We start from the raw sequence: 15520 nt of genomic DNA, 5'->3' as shown, positions 1-15520 counted from the left end.
CGAGTCAGAATTCGCCACATCCCGAGCCACATAACGCGACAAGTGACAGACGAGTCCCGTCAGGGTGCATCCTCTTGCTGCAGCCGGGGCGGTGGATGAGAACCTGCTTACCTTCGTGAGCTGCGCTATCTTCTTGCACATCTTGATCTGCATCTGGTCGTCGTACAGCTCGTGGTCAGCCTTCGGGAACTCTGCCGCAGTCCCGTTCACCGTGGATCCCGGCCCGGGGGACTGTGCAGCCTTACCGGCGCCTGAAGCCATAACCCCCAAGGGAACTTCCCAGACTGGGGGGCGATAGTGGGAATAATCCTGCCGTTGACGCTGAGCGATCTCCCCGGAAAAAAAAACCGATCAACTTTTACTCGCCTCGCATCTCATTCATCCCTCCTCCTCCTCCTATGTCGAGACACACGGACCCCTCACGCGGGAACAGCAGCAGCAGCAGCAGCGCGACCGGTTGGGTGGAAACATTCGGTAGTAAAGCAGCGGGGCTCTCCTGCTCTCCGTTGGCCGCCCCCCCGCTGTCCGCCCGGTGATAGCGGAGGTCACAGACTGGAATTCCATCGGGGACGCGCGTTTGCGCCGACCGAGCCTTCCCTTCCTACTAACCGATGTGTGTGGTGCTAGGGAGACAGAGCCCTGACGGATGAAGAAGGCATGGGCTCCGGACCGCCTCGCTCGCTCGCAGTACACCCGCGCGAAGAGCGTGCGTGCGTGCGTATGAACGGGAAATGTACCGGAGAGACGAGTGGAGCGCGCTGTGCTGCAGTGCTGCCCCGCCCCTACCGGCGCCGCTTATCGATAGCCGTATCGCGAAAGAAGGACGATGACGGTCTGATCAAACTATCGGACCATCTTGCAGCCATATAGGCCAACCTGAACAAGGAATACGAGGTTGTACAGGAAAAGGTACCACGCAAAAACAAAACAAAGGGGTTGTGGAATGGACTACGGAAATAAACAGGCAGGTGGTGGTGGGATGAAAGTCTACTGGGAGTCACATGAGTCTTTGTTAAAGCTATGCTGTGCCGATGCTATGGCATAGTCTGCTTCTAGACTGGGATATCAGTCCATCAATCTATAAGAAGCGATGTGATGTGCAGAAGCTAGGCTTCCTAGTCACATCGAGGCTATGGACCTCAGGTGCTGTTTGGAGAGTGTCATCTAACATATAGTGTTGTTGTGCTTGTGCATACCTGGCGATAACAGGGCGCTATTAGCATGCACCTTATCATAGGCCCACATCTTCCCCGCTGCTCCCGTCACACCCATGGCAACAGCCTCAATAACAATCCAATTGCATTTCATATCATAAAAGTGCACCTGCCCAACACACACATCAGGAGACAGTACTACATTTAATACCCGGACATCCACAAATAACCCCCCTAAAAATAATAGCACCTTCTGAATTTCACTGTCAAAGAGGTTCGCGAAAGATGTTACTGTGTTTTTAACTTTAAACAGAGTCGTATGCGCCTGTAGTCGTGTTGGAAGCGTGTCAATGATGTCCTTCCGATGGGGGAACATTGTGCTTTGACCCGCCCACAGCTGCAAGCCGTCGGACAGCTGCAATCTACGAGGGCACCATCAGTTATGATGTGCGCACTAAACACACTATTTAGATAGATTTTGGATAGTGTTGCAAATGTTGACCCGTCAGAACAGCCCAAGTATAACGGGAGAAACATTATCAAGCTGGACGTCAGTGCTCATGTCAGCGTGCGCGTGAAATATAAAGGAGGGGGCGTAGTAGTACGCACAAACCACGGACCTAACTCTCGCGAGAACTGATCGGACGAAATTTGAAAACAGGCGGCAGTCGGTAGCAGCAAAACAGTGAGTCAACAGGGGAAAACATCTAATAGGATATCCCACCAGGTACATTTATACAAACCGTTTTTTGTTTAGTTGCGACTCCGGATAAATATTTTACAAACTAGATCTGTTAACATATAATTGTGAGGTTACCGCAAGTTTTGCGTGTTTGTTGTTGTGGGATATGGGTAACGGTGATGCTAGCTAACGCTGAAGTGACCCATCAAGATGTGACTCCTATTCTTGACAGAAACATAGAAACGCGTATGCGTGTGTACATTACAAATCGCATGTACTGTTGGTTAACCTTTTCCGTGTGCACATTTCGCCCCGTGAAGAAACATCATGGCCGACAGCGAGATGGAGATAAAGGAGGCCTTCAACAGAGCCCAGAAGGGCCACAACAACAAGGCCAAGCTGGTGGCCGTCCTGAAGAATCGATACAACAAGGTAGGACGTTTTCCCTCAGTGGCTAACAGTTACTGTGCCTTCTTAGCAAAACTACACTTTCACGTTTCATTGTCATGGTTGTGTGGTGTGCGAGGTTGCTTATTGGCGCTGGATCCTTGGTGTTGTTGAGCAGGTAAAGAATACTCAACCTTACAAATCGCATCTACCTTAACCTCTCCAGTGTGGTCAACCTATTTCCTTAGCAGCTAGAGAATCAAAACAGAAACAACAAAGAGGACCAAATAGAAACAGATAAATAAAACGTAAAATAAAAACACAAAAGTTTTAATTTTTCTATAAACCTGCATGCATGTGTCATCATACCTGATTGGATGTCAGACTTGATTCTTCATGGTAAAGAACCTGATCACAATCACTGCCTGTCCACAGTTGGAGGACAAGACATTGTTCCATGAAAAGTTCATCCACTACCTAAAGTACGCCATGATCGTGTACAAAAGGGAGCCCGCTGTGGAAAATGTCATCGAGTTTGTCGCCAAGTTTGCCTCAAGCTTCCAGTCTTCTTCTAAAAATGACAAAGAGGGGGAGCAGGAGGAGGAGGAAGATGAGGAGGAGGAGGATGACCATCCTTTTCTCACCTACATCTTTAACTTCCTGTTGGAGGTACACAGGCTTGTTTTGACCCTGCACACGTCACTCAATCTATGACTTCTAATATCTTTTTGTGTGTGTCTATGGGTTGTTGATGCTCCATCTGTCTCTTCTCTGTGGTTTGTCTACCCCTTCACACATCCATATCCTGCGCTTTGCCCCGGCTTCCCTCTAAGTCCCACAAGGCCAACAGCCATGCGGTGCGTTTCCGTGTGTGCCAGCTGATCAACAAGCTGCTCGGCAGCATGTCGGAGAACGCCCAGATCGACGACGACCTGTTTGATAACATCCACCAGGCCATGCTGATCCGCGTCACCGACAAGTTCCCCAACGTGAGGATCCAGGCCGCCCTGGCCATGACCCGCCTGCAGCAGCCCCAGGACCCAGACTGCCCCACCGTCGGTGGTGAGGAAACCCCTGGACATTACTATTAGTTCTGTTATCTGTTATATTTATTTTTTACTAATTAGTTATTATTATATTATAATATATCAGAAACAGAAAGCAATGTATTGCTCCTCTCCAGCCCCTGCTGCAGAGTGAATTCAAATCGCCGGCAGAACGGGCTGGGGGTACCCAGTCTAACACCGTAATCGATCTAAACTATAACCGCATTTCACATTAATCGCATCGTTTGCTGCGTTACCAACGTTGTCTATGCTGACTTTGGGTGCGGCATGTTCAATGTCAATTGGGTTGTGTTCATAAGGCTAACATTATCTTTTCTGAGTCAACAATAATTTTGGGCAGGTGTGTTTGAGCACAGGTGTGTTTGGGCAAACCTCAGATGTCGCCGACCGTACTCTTTACTGTGCCAAATATCCCGCTGCTTCGGGCTTTCCTTTGTAGGCGCGTTGAGAGGAGGAGCGGGCGAATCAGCTGTCAGTGCGTGTGCATGTATCAGTGATATGCGGGTTGATCCAATAAGTGGTAGTGTATACTCGAGCACCATTGGCATGTATGCGCGCTTGTCTCTGTGCGTGTGCGAACGAGAATGACAGGGAGAAAGAGTGCTATGCGGAGATGAATGAACGGAACGATATTTATATTTCAAAATCGCAAAAGGAAAAAAAAAAAGAATCAATTTGTGGCGCTCGGTGTTGTTTCTGTGGTGCTGCGCCACACATTGGTCTATGTATGGGAAACACTGAAGTAATAAAGGCTGGCCAGCCAGTACCTCTTCGTTTACGAGAGTCTTGCTATGGACACTCACAAATCCCCTCCCAGCCACTTGGCTTGGCAGAGGTGCACAGCCAGTTAGAGCAGACAGAACAGAGTTTTTTTTCCTACCCGGGAGAGGCTTCCACATTGTGCCTTTAACCTTTGGTTCAACCAGTTTGGTCTCATGGTAATTCCAGCTGGGAGTCCAAACGTCTTAGCTCCCCAGTCATGCCCTCTATATAACTCTAACTCCGCACACCCCCTTGAGCTGTTCCTCTCCCGATGTAGCCTACATGCTGATCCTGGACAACGACTCCAACGCGGAGGTGAGGCGCGCGGTGCTGTCGTGCATCGCCATGTCGCCCAGCACGCTGGTCAAGGTGCTGAAGCGCACACGGGACGTCAAGGAGAGCGTCCGCAAGCTGGCCTACCAGGTAACCCACGATGGAGTCACTCCACCTGGTTGCCCGGTTTTAACTTGATACGCCACATGACCATCAGGACTGTTGATACGTTTGTCTTTGGTAATCGGCAGGATGTGGGTGAATGCGTGGCCTTGCTTTGCGTTTCAGGTTCTTGCCGAAAAGGTGCACATCAAGGCTCTTAGCATTGCCCAGAGAGTGACTCTATTAGAGCAGGGCCTGCACGACACCTCAGGTACAATGTGTGCATTACTTGACATCTTAAAAGCGTTCACTGTTAACGGCTGAGTAGCCCCTATCACAGCAGGATGTAAACCCAGGTCTCTGTGTCCCAGAGGCCGTCAGGGAGGCTGTGAAGACCCGGCTCCTGCCCTCCTGGCTCAAGCACCTTGACGGCGACGTTGTGCTGCTGCTGCCCAGGCTGGACGTGGAGAACTGCTCCGAGACGGCCCTGGAAGTGCTCAAGGCCATCTTCACCAACATGCCCCAAGAGGAGATGCTGAAGGACAGGGTGCAGCTCGGCACGAGGTACGGTCCCCAGAAGGGAAGAATGGAGTCGTGTGTGTGTGTGTGTGTGTGTGTGTGTGTGTGTGTGTGTGTGTGTGTGTGTGTGTGTGTGTGTGTGTGTGTGTGTGTGTGTGTGTGTGTGTGTGTGTGTGTGTTCGTGTTCTGTGAGAAACGAGACAAAGGCCTGACGCAAGCAGTGCACCGACGTGCCTGTTGTCCACAGTAAGCTGATCCCGGGGGACGCTCTGAGCTGCGAGAACGTGATCTACTGGAGGGCTCTGTGTGAGTTCGTCAGGGCCGAGGGAGACGAGGGAGAGGAGACGCTGGAGAAGATCCTGCCGGACGCCGCCACCTACGCCAACTACCTCCAAGGGTGAGACCAGGGAGGCCCTTGTTGTCGGGGCCCATGTTGTCGGGGCCTGTGCTAGGGATGCATTTGGGCCCTTTTTAATTGAATGCAATGATATTTTTATTAACAGTGTACAACTCTAGCTGTAATGCTGAGCTTTGATGGCTGTGATACCGTTGAAGGCTAATCGGAGGTCACGCTAATGTGATCGGTGTATGGCTGTGTGACCTCAGCCAACGTGCACATCCTGGCATTCATTAGCATCCTCTTTAATTAGAAGGCCAGTGATCCACCGGTGAGTCATGCTTGGGATTCTCAAGAGAATGTGTGTGTCTCTCTGTGTTATCGCATTGCAGTTTCCCTTTTTAGTACCTCTTGACAGCGCTACATAGCACTAAGCTTTTTATCTTGTCCGCTTATTTTCACAACAGGATAGTTTGACAATACACATTCTGATTAAACCGTGTGGGGGTGTGTGTGTGTGCGGCGTCAGCATTATGTCCACAACGTTGCGGGCAGCGATATGTTATTGCCCAGCGACACTGCGGGCCGTGCCGTGACTGACGCGCCCCTGGCCCTGCCGTGCTTTAGCTTCGTGAGGACGGTGCCAGTGCTGTCGGAGTTGGAGAGGGCAGAGTTCAACTCGCTGGAGATGGCCATGAGGAAGGAGTTCATCTCCCAGCAGCTCATCCATCTGGTCGGCTGCCTGGACACTAACGAGGAAGGGGGCAGGTCAGTAGTGGAGGGGGTGGCTCGGTGTGGGGGGTGGGGAGAGACGACCGGAGGGGGGGAGCAGGGAGGGGCCAGTGGAGGAGTGACGGGGAACTCATTGATCATTGATCTTGTGTCAACCGAAGGTCAGGAGAGCTTGGGTCATTTTAAACCTTTTTAAATGAATCGACATGATTTCAAATCGTAAGAATATGCTGGCGTCTTTCCACCGATAATATCAGGGAGCATGAATTGCGTTTAGGAAACGGCATAAATGCAATCAAACCAAAGGATCCTGCGGTGTTGTGTAACGTCCGGGCCTGTGAAGTGAACAGCAGCAGCAGCCGCCTCTGATGCTGCCGACTCCTCGCTGTGCAGGAAGCGCGTTCTGGCCGTGCTGCAGGAGCTGTTGTGTCAGCCCCAGACGCCCGCCTCCCTGGTGTCCCTGCTCACGGAGAAACTGCTCAGCCTCATCCCTGATGACAACCGCCGCATACAAATGGTATACGAGCACACACACACGTACACACACACACACACACACACACACACACACACACACACACACACACACACACACACACACACACACACACACACACACACACACACACACACACACACACACACACACACACACACACACACACACACACACACACACACACACACACACACACACACACACACACGTGTGTGTGTGTGTGTGTTAACTCTGGAGCAACTCCCTTGTTGATTCTCATCCATCTACTTTCTCATCCCAGTTGAGAAACAAAGGAGCAAAACATTTTATTTTCCCTGCTATGATCATTCGTTTACTTGCAAAAATATTTTCCCGCTTCCATTACTTTTGATTCAGCGAGATGTGAAATTTAGTTTTATTTGAAAACAAAACCAAGGGAATATATTACCCAGACTTCCCGTGGGTGATGAATAAATTACATCTTATCGTATCGTACTCAGCCCAGTAACCCAATTCTACAAAAACATTTTTTAGCGAAGACGGTTCAAACAGGGGAATGCACACAGGCAGACCCACCGGTTACCATAACACTGTGCCCCACGCGTTGCTTCCATTCCCTGATGCTGCTATGCTGACGCTCTGCCCGCCCCTGGATCCCCAGGTGGCAGAGATCATCTCTGATGTCAGGGAGCCCATCGCAGAGGCCGGTCCGCCCCTGGACGAGGCCCAGGAGCGCCGGAAGCAGATCAAGGTACGGAGAGGCCCCAGGAGCAGCTGGATTAGCAGGAGAGGCACGGTGGCGCCGTGTTCCTCGACTGGCGAGGAGGTGTTTGACGTCCTGCTGATGACGCTTGCACTCGGGGGAAGTGAGAACGTGACGAGAGGAGAGGGGTGGAGTGTTCTCAGTGTTAAAGATAAGGCTGAATAATTAAGATGGCGCAACTGCGATTTTCTTTTGGCCTCGGCAAAGAGCTAATCAGGAAAGGTTGCGGTAATAAACAAGAGAACAATTATAACAAATAATGCAATAAAATAGATTTTTATATTGTTTCCATATGCAGTAGGTGCCATAGAATACCAATTAAATTGCAATCTCAATATTATTATCTTGCAGCCCTACAAAGACTACAATTGTATATTCAACCTTTTCAGCTGTATTATTTATTATTGCTGCACCATTCCCTCCTATTCTCCATCCAAGCCGTTGCTGTCCGCATGTACTGCATCAGAACCTAACCCTTAGTGGTCCCATACTGCCTGTGGTGACATCTCCTCCATGCCTCCAGCTCGCGGAGGTGAAGGTGCGCATCCTGGAGGCCCGGCAGGCGCTGGACGACTGCATCGCCGCCCAGGAGTTCAGCAACGCCGCCCAGTTCAAGGACACCATCACGGAGCTGGAGAACCAGCGCAACCTGGTGCTGCAGGAGACGGCCGAGAGCAGCCAGCCCGCCGATCGGGAGGTCCGCACGGAGAAGGCACGCTTACACGCTCGCACGCGCACACACACACGCAGGCTGGGCTCCTGCATGTTAGTCTCTACTTTAACCTCCTAGAGGCCTTTAGAGGAACTACATGTTAGTCTCTACTTTAACCTCCTAGAGGCCTTTAGAGGAACTTCAGGTTAGTCTCTACTTTAATCACCTAGAGGCCTTTAAAGGAACTACATGTTAGTCTCTACTTTAACCTCCTAGAGGCCTTTAGAGGAACTTCAGGTTAGTCTCTACTTTAATCACCTAGAGGCCTCTAAAGGAACTACATGTTAGTCTCACTTTAACCTCCTAGAGGCCGTTAGAGGGGCTACATGTTAGTCTCTACTTTAACCTCCTAGAGGCCGTAGAGGGGATACATGTTAGTCTCTACTTTAACCTCCTAGAGGCCGTTAGAGGGGCTACATGTTAGTCTCTACTTTAACCTAGAGGCCTTTAAAGGAACTACATGTTAGTCTCTACTTTAACCTAGAGGCCGTTAGAGGGGCTACATGTTAGTCTCTACTTTAACCTCCTAGAGGCCGTTAGAGGGGCTACATGTTAGTCTCTACTTTAACCTCCTAGAGGCCGTTAGAGGGGCTACATGTTAGTCTCTACTTTAACCTAGAGGCCTTTAGAGGATCTACATGTTAGTCTCTACTTTAACCTCCTTGAGGCCGTTAGAGGGGCTACATGTTAGTCTCTACTTTAACCACCTACATGTGGTAAGAGGAACCACATGTTAGTCTCTACTTTAACCTCCTAGAGGCTGTTAGGGGGGCTACATGTTAGTCTTTACTTTAAACACCTACATGTGGTAAGAGGAACCACATGTTAGTCTCTACTTTAACCACCTAGAGGGCTCATGAGGAACAAAATGTTAGGCTCTACTCTAACCACCCTGAGGCCGTTAGAGGAACTACATGTTAGTGTCTCCTGCCTTCGCTTCACTAAAGGGAATAGGTGGGTGCTTGCTTGCAACGTTGATGCAATACTTCCTAGTTCATTATCCTCTCCCTCTCCGGTCTTACATAATGAAATGCTCTGGGAAGGGTGGCTGATGGTGTTTTTTTCCCTGCTGCTATAGAGCGACCCAGATACTCTCCTGAGGTGTCTGACCATGTGCGCCGAGCTGCTGAAGCAGATGAACATCAAGACCCGCATCGGGCCCACCTTGAGCGCCATCGTGTCTTCTCTGGTAACCCGAGCCCTACGTACCTCCACCATTCTCTCTCTCTTGCCCTCTCTCTCACGCGCCCTCTCTCTCGCCCTCTCTCTCTCTCGCCCTCTCTCTGTCTCTAGCTCACCCTCTTTTACCACTAATGACACTGAAAACACACCCAACAGTAGCTTTTAATTCACTGCTGAATAATGTATGCATGTAAATGTTTTAAGCAATGAGCTGCCGTGAGTCAAACGTGTTGGTTTGGTGTGCTGTGTATAAACGTCCAGAGCTTATCTCCCCCCCCCCCCCCCCCCCCACCGTGTCTCTGTCTCTAGATCGTACCCTGCATCGCCAATGCTCAGCCCGCCGTGCGCAACATGGCGGTGGTGTGTCTGGGCACGAGCGCGTTGCACAGTAAGGACCTGGCCAAGGCTCACATGGTGCTGCTGTTGCAGGTAAGGCCCCCTCGAAAAGACAGGAAACCTCACTTTTTCAAAGTCAAATTCAAAGTGAGCTTTATTGTCAATTCTGACAAATGTACAAGACAAATAGAAGAACTGAAATTGTGTTTGTCTCTGACCCACGGTGCATTAAGTATAAAAGGATAAAATTAGGTCAAATGAAATAAGTCATATTTACATTAAATTAATTCTAAATAGTGCAAAATAGTCTTGAATAGTGCAAAGGTAGGCAAAACAAAATGGTAAGTAAAAAAAAAAAATAATAATAATTTAAACATGTGTAGTGTATATTAATGACTAAAAGAGTACAATTGCAAACATTGCATGGCAGGGCTATTAGATGATTTTTATACTGTTTGTCAGTCAGTTACACTGTATTGCTGTATGACTGGGTCGAATAATATGGCGAAACTAAAATCAAGTTAATTATTAATGTCCCTCCCCCCGTAGATCGCCCAGCTGGACGAGGTGAAGATCCGTATCAGCGCCCTGCGCTCCATCATCGACCTGCTGCTGCTCTTCAGCTTCCAGCTGCTCTCTGAGAAGCCTGTCACTCAGGCCACGCCGGCCTCCCATTCGCCGGGCAGGCAGGAAGAGGAGGAGCCAACGGAAGAGAAGGGAGACTTAGCGGGGGACACGGCTCAGAGCATTCTGCAGCTGCTGTCGGAGTTTCTCGATGGCGAGGTGTGTGCCTTTTTTTTTTTTTTTTTTTTTTGGTACCTTTATCCAAAGCAACCTAGAATAATTGTATTGTGTAAGGTGCGAGTAGGTACTTCAAGAATGGTGTCGTCGTCTATGACAGCATTGTGTAGCAACTTTCATGTTAGTAGGATCCTTGAAAGATTTATGAACAATGTAATCAGTTATTTAGCCTGTAAATGTACAACTCTAAGGAGAGGTATTGGATGGTTGATGCCTTCCCTGGAAGGAAGGGTAGCTCAGTCTGATCCAGGATTAGCCTCGGGGGACGTCTCATCATCTACTGAGATATGTTGGCACTTCACCTCTCCCCCACCAAGACCTACAGGCCTTGATGCTATCAGGGCGACAGGCCTTTCCACAGCCATGAGCCTTAGATTGGGATCTTATTTCAGACTCCATCAATACAGGCTGTAGCAGAGTAAACATGAACACAGATGACTGGTTGGTCTCTCTCTCTGTGTCTGTCTGTCTGTCTGTGTCTCTGGCTTTCTCGCTGTCTGTCTCTGTCTCTCTCTCTCTTGGTCTCTCTGTCTCTTTCTTTCTCTTTCTCTTTCTTTTTCTTTTTGTTTTTCTTTATTTTTTCCCCCCTTTCTCCCCCCCCAGGTGTCTGACCTGCGTACAGAGACGGCCCAGGGTCTGGCCAAGCTCATGTACATGGACCGCTTCTCCAGCGCCAAGATGTTCTCCCGTCTGGTGCTGCTGTGGTACAACCCCGTCACCGAGGGCGACACCAGCCTCCGCCACTGCCTGGGCGTCTTCTTCCAACTCTACGCCCGCGAGAGCAGGTGAGACACTCACTCACTCACGAGGCATGATGAACGTGATGGAGAGCGCACTCTCTAAAAAGCCGTCCCCCCCCCCCCCCCTGCGTCTCCCAGAGCCCACCAGGAAGTGGTCGGCGAGAGTTTCCTGCCCACGGTGCGGACCCTGATGAACGCGCCGGCCACGTCCCCGCTGGCGGAGGTGGATCCCAGTAACGTGGTGGAGCTGCTGGTGGAGCTGACGCGGCCCGGGACCCTCATCAAGCCATCCCAGAACCACGAGGTGGGCCTCGCAAAACCACGGCCACGCCGTCCTATTTAGTTATGTCTGGTTGTCCTAACGGTGTTTCTATATGTGAATACTCTCAGCGACCTGACCTTCCCAGTGTCAACACTGGGTTTGTTGTTTTGAGTGGACTTTAAGTAACGGGCTCTCGCGCCCGTACTGGCGTGGGTGTTTTCGACCCTCAATCAAAATGCTGGTGTTGGTTTGATCCCCATTGGGCTGTTCCTTCATGACTACCTGAAGTCACTTTGGATTCAACCCCTCTCCTAACTAGCCTCGTGTGTGTGTGTGTGTGTGTGTGTGTGTGTGTGTGTGTGTGTGTGTGTGTGTGTGTGTGTGTGTGTGTGTGTGTGTGTTAGGTGTGTGTGCACGACAGCATGGCGCTGCGTGTGTGCGGGGAGATCCTGAAGGACAACACGGCCCCCGAGGTGCGGCTCTACGCCAAGACCCTGAACAACCTGGAGATCAGCGCCAACGAGGGCACACGGCAGGAGCTGCAGGCGCTGCTGCAGGAGGTCACCCAGGTAACGCCCGCTAACCAGGTCACCCAGGTAACGCCCGCTAACCAGGTCACCCAGGTAACGCCCGCTAACCAGGTCACCCAGGTAACACCCGCTAACCAGGTCAAGCAACACATTGGAAAAGGATCCAGACTTTTGTTATAACGAACCGTTTCACAAAATGGTTGGATGTAAAAATTGTTAATTTAGGCTTTAAAGTTGATGGCCTTAAATATTATTTGCAAAGGTCTTAAAAGGGTTTCTTGTTACTGTCGAGAGAGGAAAATGAATAAACCTCAAACCAATAAATGCTGTATTTGAGCTAGATGTTTATCTGCCTTCCTCATGGTGGTCAGTACATCGTTGTACCGACAGCGATTATATTGTTTCACCTTCCTCTGACAAACATACTTATTGTAAGTCGCTTTGGATAAAAGTGTCTGCTAAATGCCCTTAATGTAAATGTAGATGTAGGACACTTTTGTTATAAGACCAGCAGCACTGCTGAAATACATGGACCGAATTAGCACAGATGAATGCCTTTATCCTAAACGACGTCTGTGTGTGTCTGGTGGTCAGGTGGTGAAGGACCGCATCTCGCTCCGTGCCGTGGAAAAGGTGATTGACCGCCTGGTGGACTCTAAAGAGCAGGCCGAGCAGCACACAGAAACAGCCCTCCAGCCCCTGGACATCAACGCTGACGGTACATACACAAGGCTTTTAAATGCCCATGTATCTGTTATGGAAAAAATCATAATCACGATTATTTTGGTCAATATTGAATTCACGATTTTTTTCAAACGATTATTTTTTGAGTTTGAAAGCATTTATTCAGCATTTCACTCCAAAAAGAAACCTTTGTAACTGAGAACTTTGAATGTCCCCTTAAAAAATGTACACAAAATGTTGCAATCGAAAATGTTCAAATCGAAAACATAATGTACAAATATGTATCCAGCCTTTCTGCAATTTCTATATAACATTTGAATGAATAAAAAAAATCTTTTCAACTAGAAAATTCTAAATCGCGATTAAAAATTTGATTAAACGCAAAGCCCTATGTATCCATGACATGCACCACAACTCTTTCAGAGGGCAACATAAGCATCTAACACTGCTTATCGGCCGTCTGTCAGCTTCCCACTGTAGTGAACTTGATTGGTGAGGTTGTAAATTAATGTTTTCTTTTTTTTCCCCCCTTAACAGAGTTTTTAGCAGAAGATCCCTCTAAATCTGTCAAGAAGCCCAAAAGAGGTAAGTTATTTAAATGGAGTTTGTTCAAAGTGGTTGTGTGTAAAAAAGTTTGTAAATCCTGATGCAGGTTTGTGTGGATGTTGGCTGGTTTAAGCAGCCTCATCTGGCCGACTCAGACTTATCGGACTCTGGGGCTAGGTGAGGCTGCACACCTGGGGCCCTATCTTGCAATGTATATTAACGGGGGGGACACATGCATATTAGGAACACTAGTCGATAACGATAATGCATACAATACTGATAAGAAACAATGTTTATAATGTATTGCGTATATCATTAAATAGAACCACAGTTACCGCACGTCATATGTGGGTCAAGTTTTATTTGCTGAAATTTATTTGAGGACTCAGTATTTCTGAAGGTGTGGAAGAAAACCTTATTCCATGTGTGAATTAGGCCATATTATTTGGCCATAAACTGAGCCGTTTGAAATTCATGTGGTCATGCATCTGTCTCATCGGAGACTGCAGACGCGCTGTCAAAACATCAACTCGTCAGGGTCAAATGCGCTCATGGCTCCTAAAGGGAATGGGGTGGCACTCTCATTGGTTTATTGCACGTTACGCCCAAACCACACCTACGGGTAATTAGGCTACTTCAGACCAACCCTTTTAAGATTTCCGCCGGGCGCAAGAGTCATTTTTGCGCCGGTAAAATAGCGACATCGCCGTAGAACCGCCCACAAAGCTACTTGCGCTTGGCGCTTCTCACTTGCGTTTCAGACCGTTAAAATAGGGCCCCTGGTATGCAAAGTTCAGGTCAGCCATCACCGCCTACACTCAAGGAGACATCTCCTACAGGGCTCAATGGAGCACCAGACCACGTATCGTTATCAGCAGGGCTGGGTAAAAATATCGATTCATCAATGCACTGCAATTTATTTGTTCTCGATTCAATTTCGATTCAGAACTTTTTTGAAATCGATTATTTCCATTTAAAAAAAAAAAAAAAAGCATACTCAGTCATTGTAATCTAGAAGCGAGTATTCCTAAATGTACATGCCCTTTTACATTTGTCCAGGTTATGATTATTATTTTTATGCTGCAAGTTTAGCCCAGGAACAATACAATACAATAGTGTATTCCCTTTTTGCTAGTTAAAGCATAATGAAATGGTTAATTCATTTTGAAATGGTTGATTCTAAATAATATTTAGGTATTTTACGTCGTCTGCACGTGTTATCGAATCGATATCGAAGCAATTGGATCAATATCGAATCGATATCAAATCGAATGAAGACCTTGAATTGAATTGAATGGTGAGGTACCTGGCAATACCCAGCCCTAGTTATCAGCAAACCTTACAATCAACCAGCTTCAACACCACGACCCTGAGTCCTTTGTCTGGAGGAAGCCAATAAAGTCGCCTAGGTTGAGCGAGCGTGGTGCAGCATCGTCTTTGCTACACTGGAATTGGATTGTGTTTCACGTACCCCTCCAGGTCAGAAGAAGACCACGGCCGCCAAATCGGGCAGAAAGGGCAGCCGACGGGCAGAGTCGTCTGAGGAGAGGTGAGTTAAAGGAGGTCTTGTGAGTGTAGGATCCATGCAGTGTCCATGTAGGACTTGTCTCTGAATCTCCCCTCGTCTGTGGGGTCACTCAGCGACGGTGAGAACGTGCCCGAGTCGCTACCCCGGGCCCGGCCCTCTCGCAGGGCGAAGACGGCGGCTCTGGAGGGGACCAAGCTGGACCTGAACCCCCTCATCGACCAGGAGGCCAACACCTCCTAAGCTCCACAGCACACCACTGTACATACATACAGAAGTCCCCCCTTCATTATAACAGCCTTTTTAATGGTTCTTGTAAAACACTGCTTGATGAACACCGGATTCATATTGTGTTTCTATCTTACAATTCCCTTTTTAGAGAGATTCAGCAATGTCATTTTATATTTGAAGCCGAATAAAATATTTACAACTTACTACAAACTACCTTTTTCATTTGTCCAATTTGTGAAATCACATTAGTGGGAGGCAGCACTTAAATTCAGACTCCACTGAATGTCAGAGGCCCAAGTGTTAATTGTACTAGTCTGTTGTCTTCTCTAGTCATCCATTGTGTTTGCATGGAAAGGGGAGGCGTTGCCCCTCTGGAGTGCAGGTGACGGTGTTCCTAATGGCGATGATAGAATCCAACATTTGGTATTCGAGATTGTGTATGCGGTCTACACCTGCACGACCCAAATTACAAAATCTCATTGAAACCCAATTTGAAGGAAAAATCTGGCTGAAAAGTTAATTGACATTTACAGGTGTGAAAAATGTTATCTTTGTTGTGAAGTGACTAAACAAATAGGTTCACTTAGTCACTCGGCTGGGTGAGGACGATTTTGTGTGTGTTTGTGTGTAATTAAAGCAGCAATGTGTAAGATTAAGCCCCACTCTTTTAGCAAGGGGGGGGGGGGGGGACTCTCCTCTATCTGGCTGGGAGGTG

At 48.6% G+C, this 15520-nt stretch overlaps 2 protein-coding genes across 4 annotated transcripts in view; one reads left to right on the top strand and one right to left on the bottom strand.

Annotated features, from left to right (window-relative positions):
- The window catches only part of fam184b (family with sequence similarity 184 member B), a gene marked incomplete at its 5' end in the record, with an annotated part of 22975 nt that extends 22714 nt beyond the window's left edge, over nucleotides 1–261 (bottom strand). The window contains one exon of the mRNA XM_079729927.1: nucleotides 112–261. Within this exon, the coding sequence (XP_079586053.1) occupies nucleotides 112–261 (150 nt within the window). The remainder of the gene's footprint in view (nucleotides 1–111) is intronic.
- A 1543-nt stretch (nucleotides 262–1804) lies between these two features.
- On the top strand, nucleotides 1805–14995 carry ncapg (non-SMC condensin I complex, subunit G). 3 transcript variants are annotated; one of them, XM_079758967.1, is made up of 22 exons: nucleotides 1805–1881; nucleotides 2157–2268; nucleotides 2659–2892; nucleotides 3057–3285; nucleotides 4330–4475; nucleotides 4614–4698; nucleotides 4799–4991; nucleotides 5194–5343; nucleotides 5911–6051; nucleotides 6409–6532; nucleotides 7155–7244; nucleotides 7780–7953; nucleotides 9047–9157; nucleotides 9460–9579; nucleotides 10036–10269; nucleotides 10891–11072; nucleotides 11166–11331; nucleotides 11694–11858; nucleotides 12414–12537; nucleotides 13041–13088; nucleotides 14529–14598; nucleotides 14691–14995. In XM_079758967.1, exons 2-22 carry the CDS (start codon nucleotides 2164–2166, stop codon nucleotides 14815–14817), a joined length of 3018 nt encoding a protein of 1005 aa, XP_079615093.1. In that variant the 5' UTR covers nucleotides 1805–1881; nucleotides 2157–2163; the 3' UTR covers nucleotides 14818–14995. The 3 variants fall into 3 exon arrangements, with proteins under 3 accessions (XP_079615093.1, XP_079615091.1, XP_079615092.1); XM_079758965.1 differs by having other exon boundaries at nucleotides 7780–7968; XM_079758966.1 differs by having other exon boundaries at nucleotides 1812–1839; nucleotides 7780–7968.
- Nucleotides 14996–15520: the final 525 nt, after the last annotated feature.

This window comes from Pollachius pollachius (genome assembly GCF_949987615.1).
Source record: "Pollachius pollachius genome assembly, chromosome: 2".
NCBI classification, from domain to species: Eukaryota; Metazoa; Chordata; class Actinopteri; order Gadiformes; family Gadidae; genus Pollachius; species Pollachius pollachius.
The sequence above is the reverse complement of the archived record's forward strand: the minus strand, read 5'-3'. Positions and strand labels throughout refer to the sequence as shown.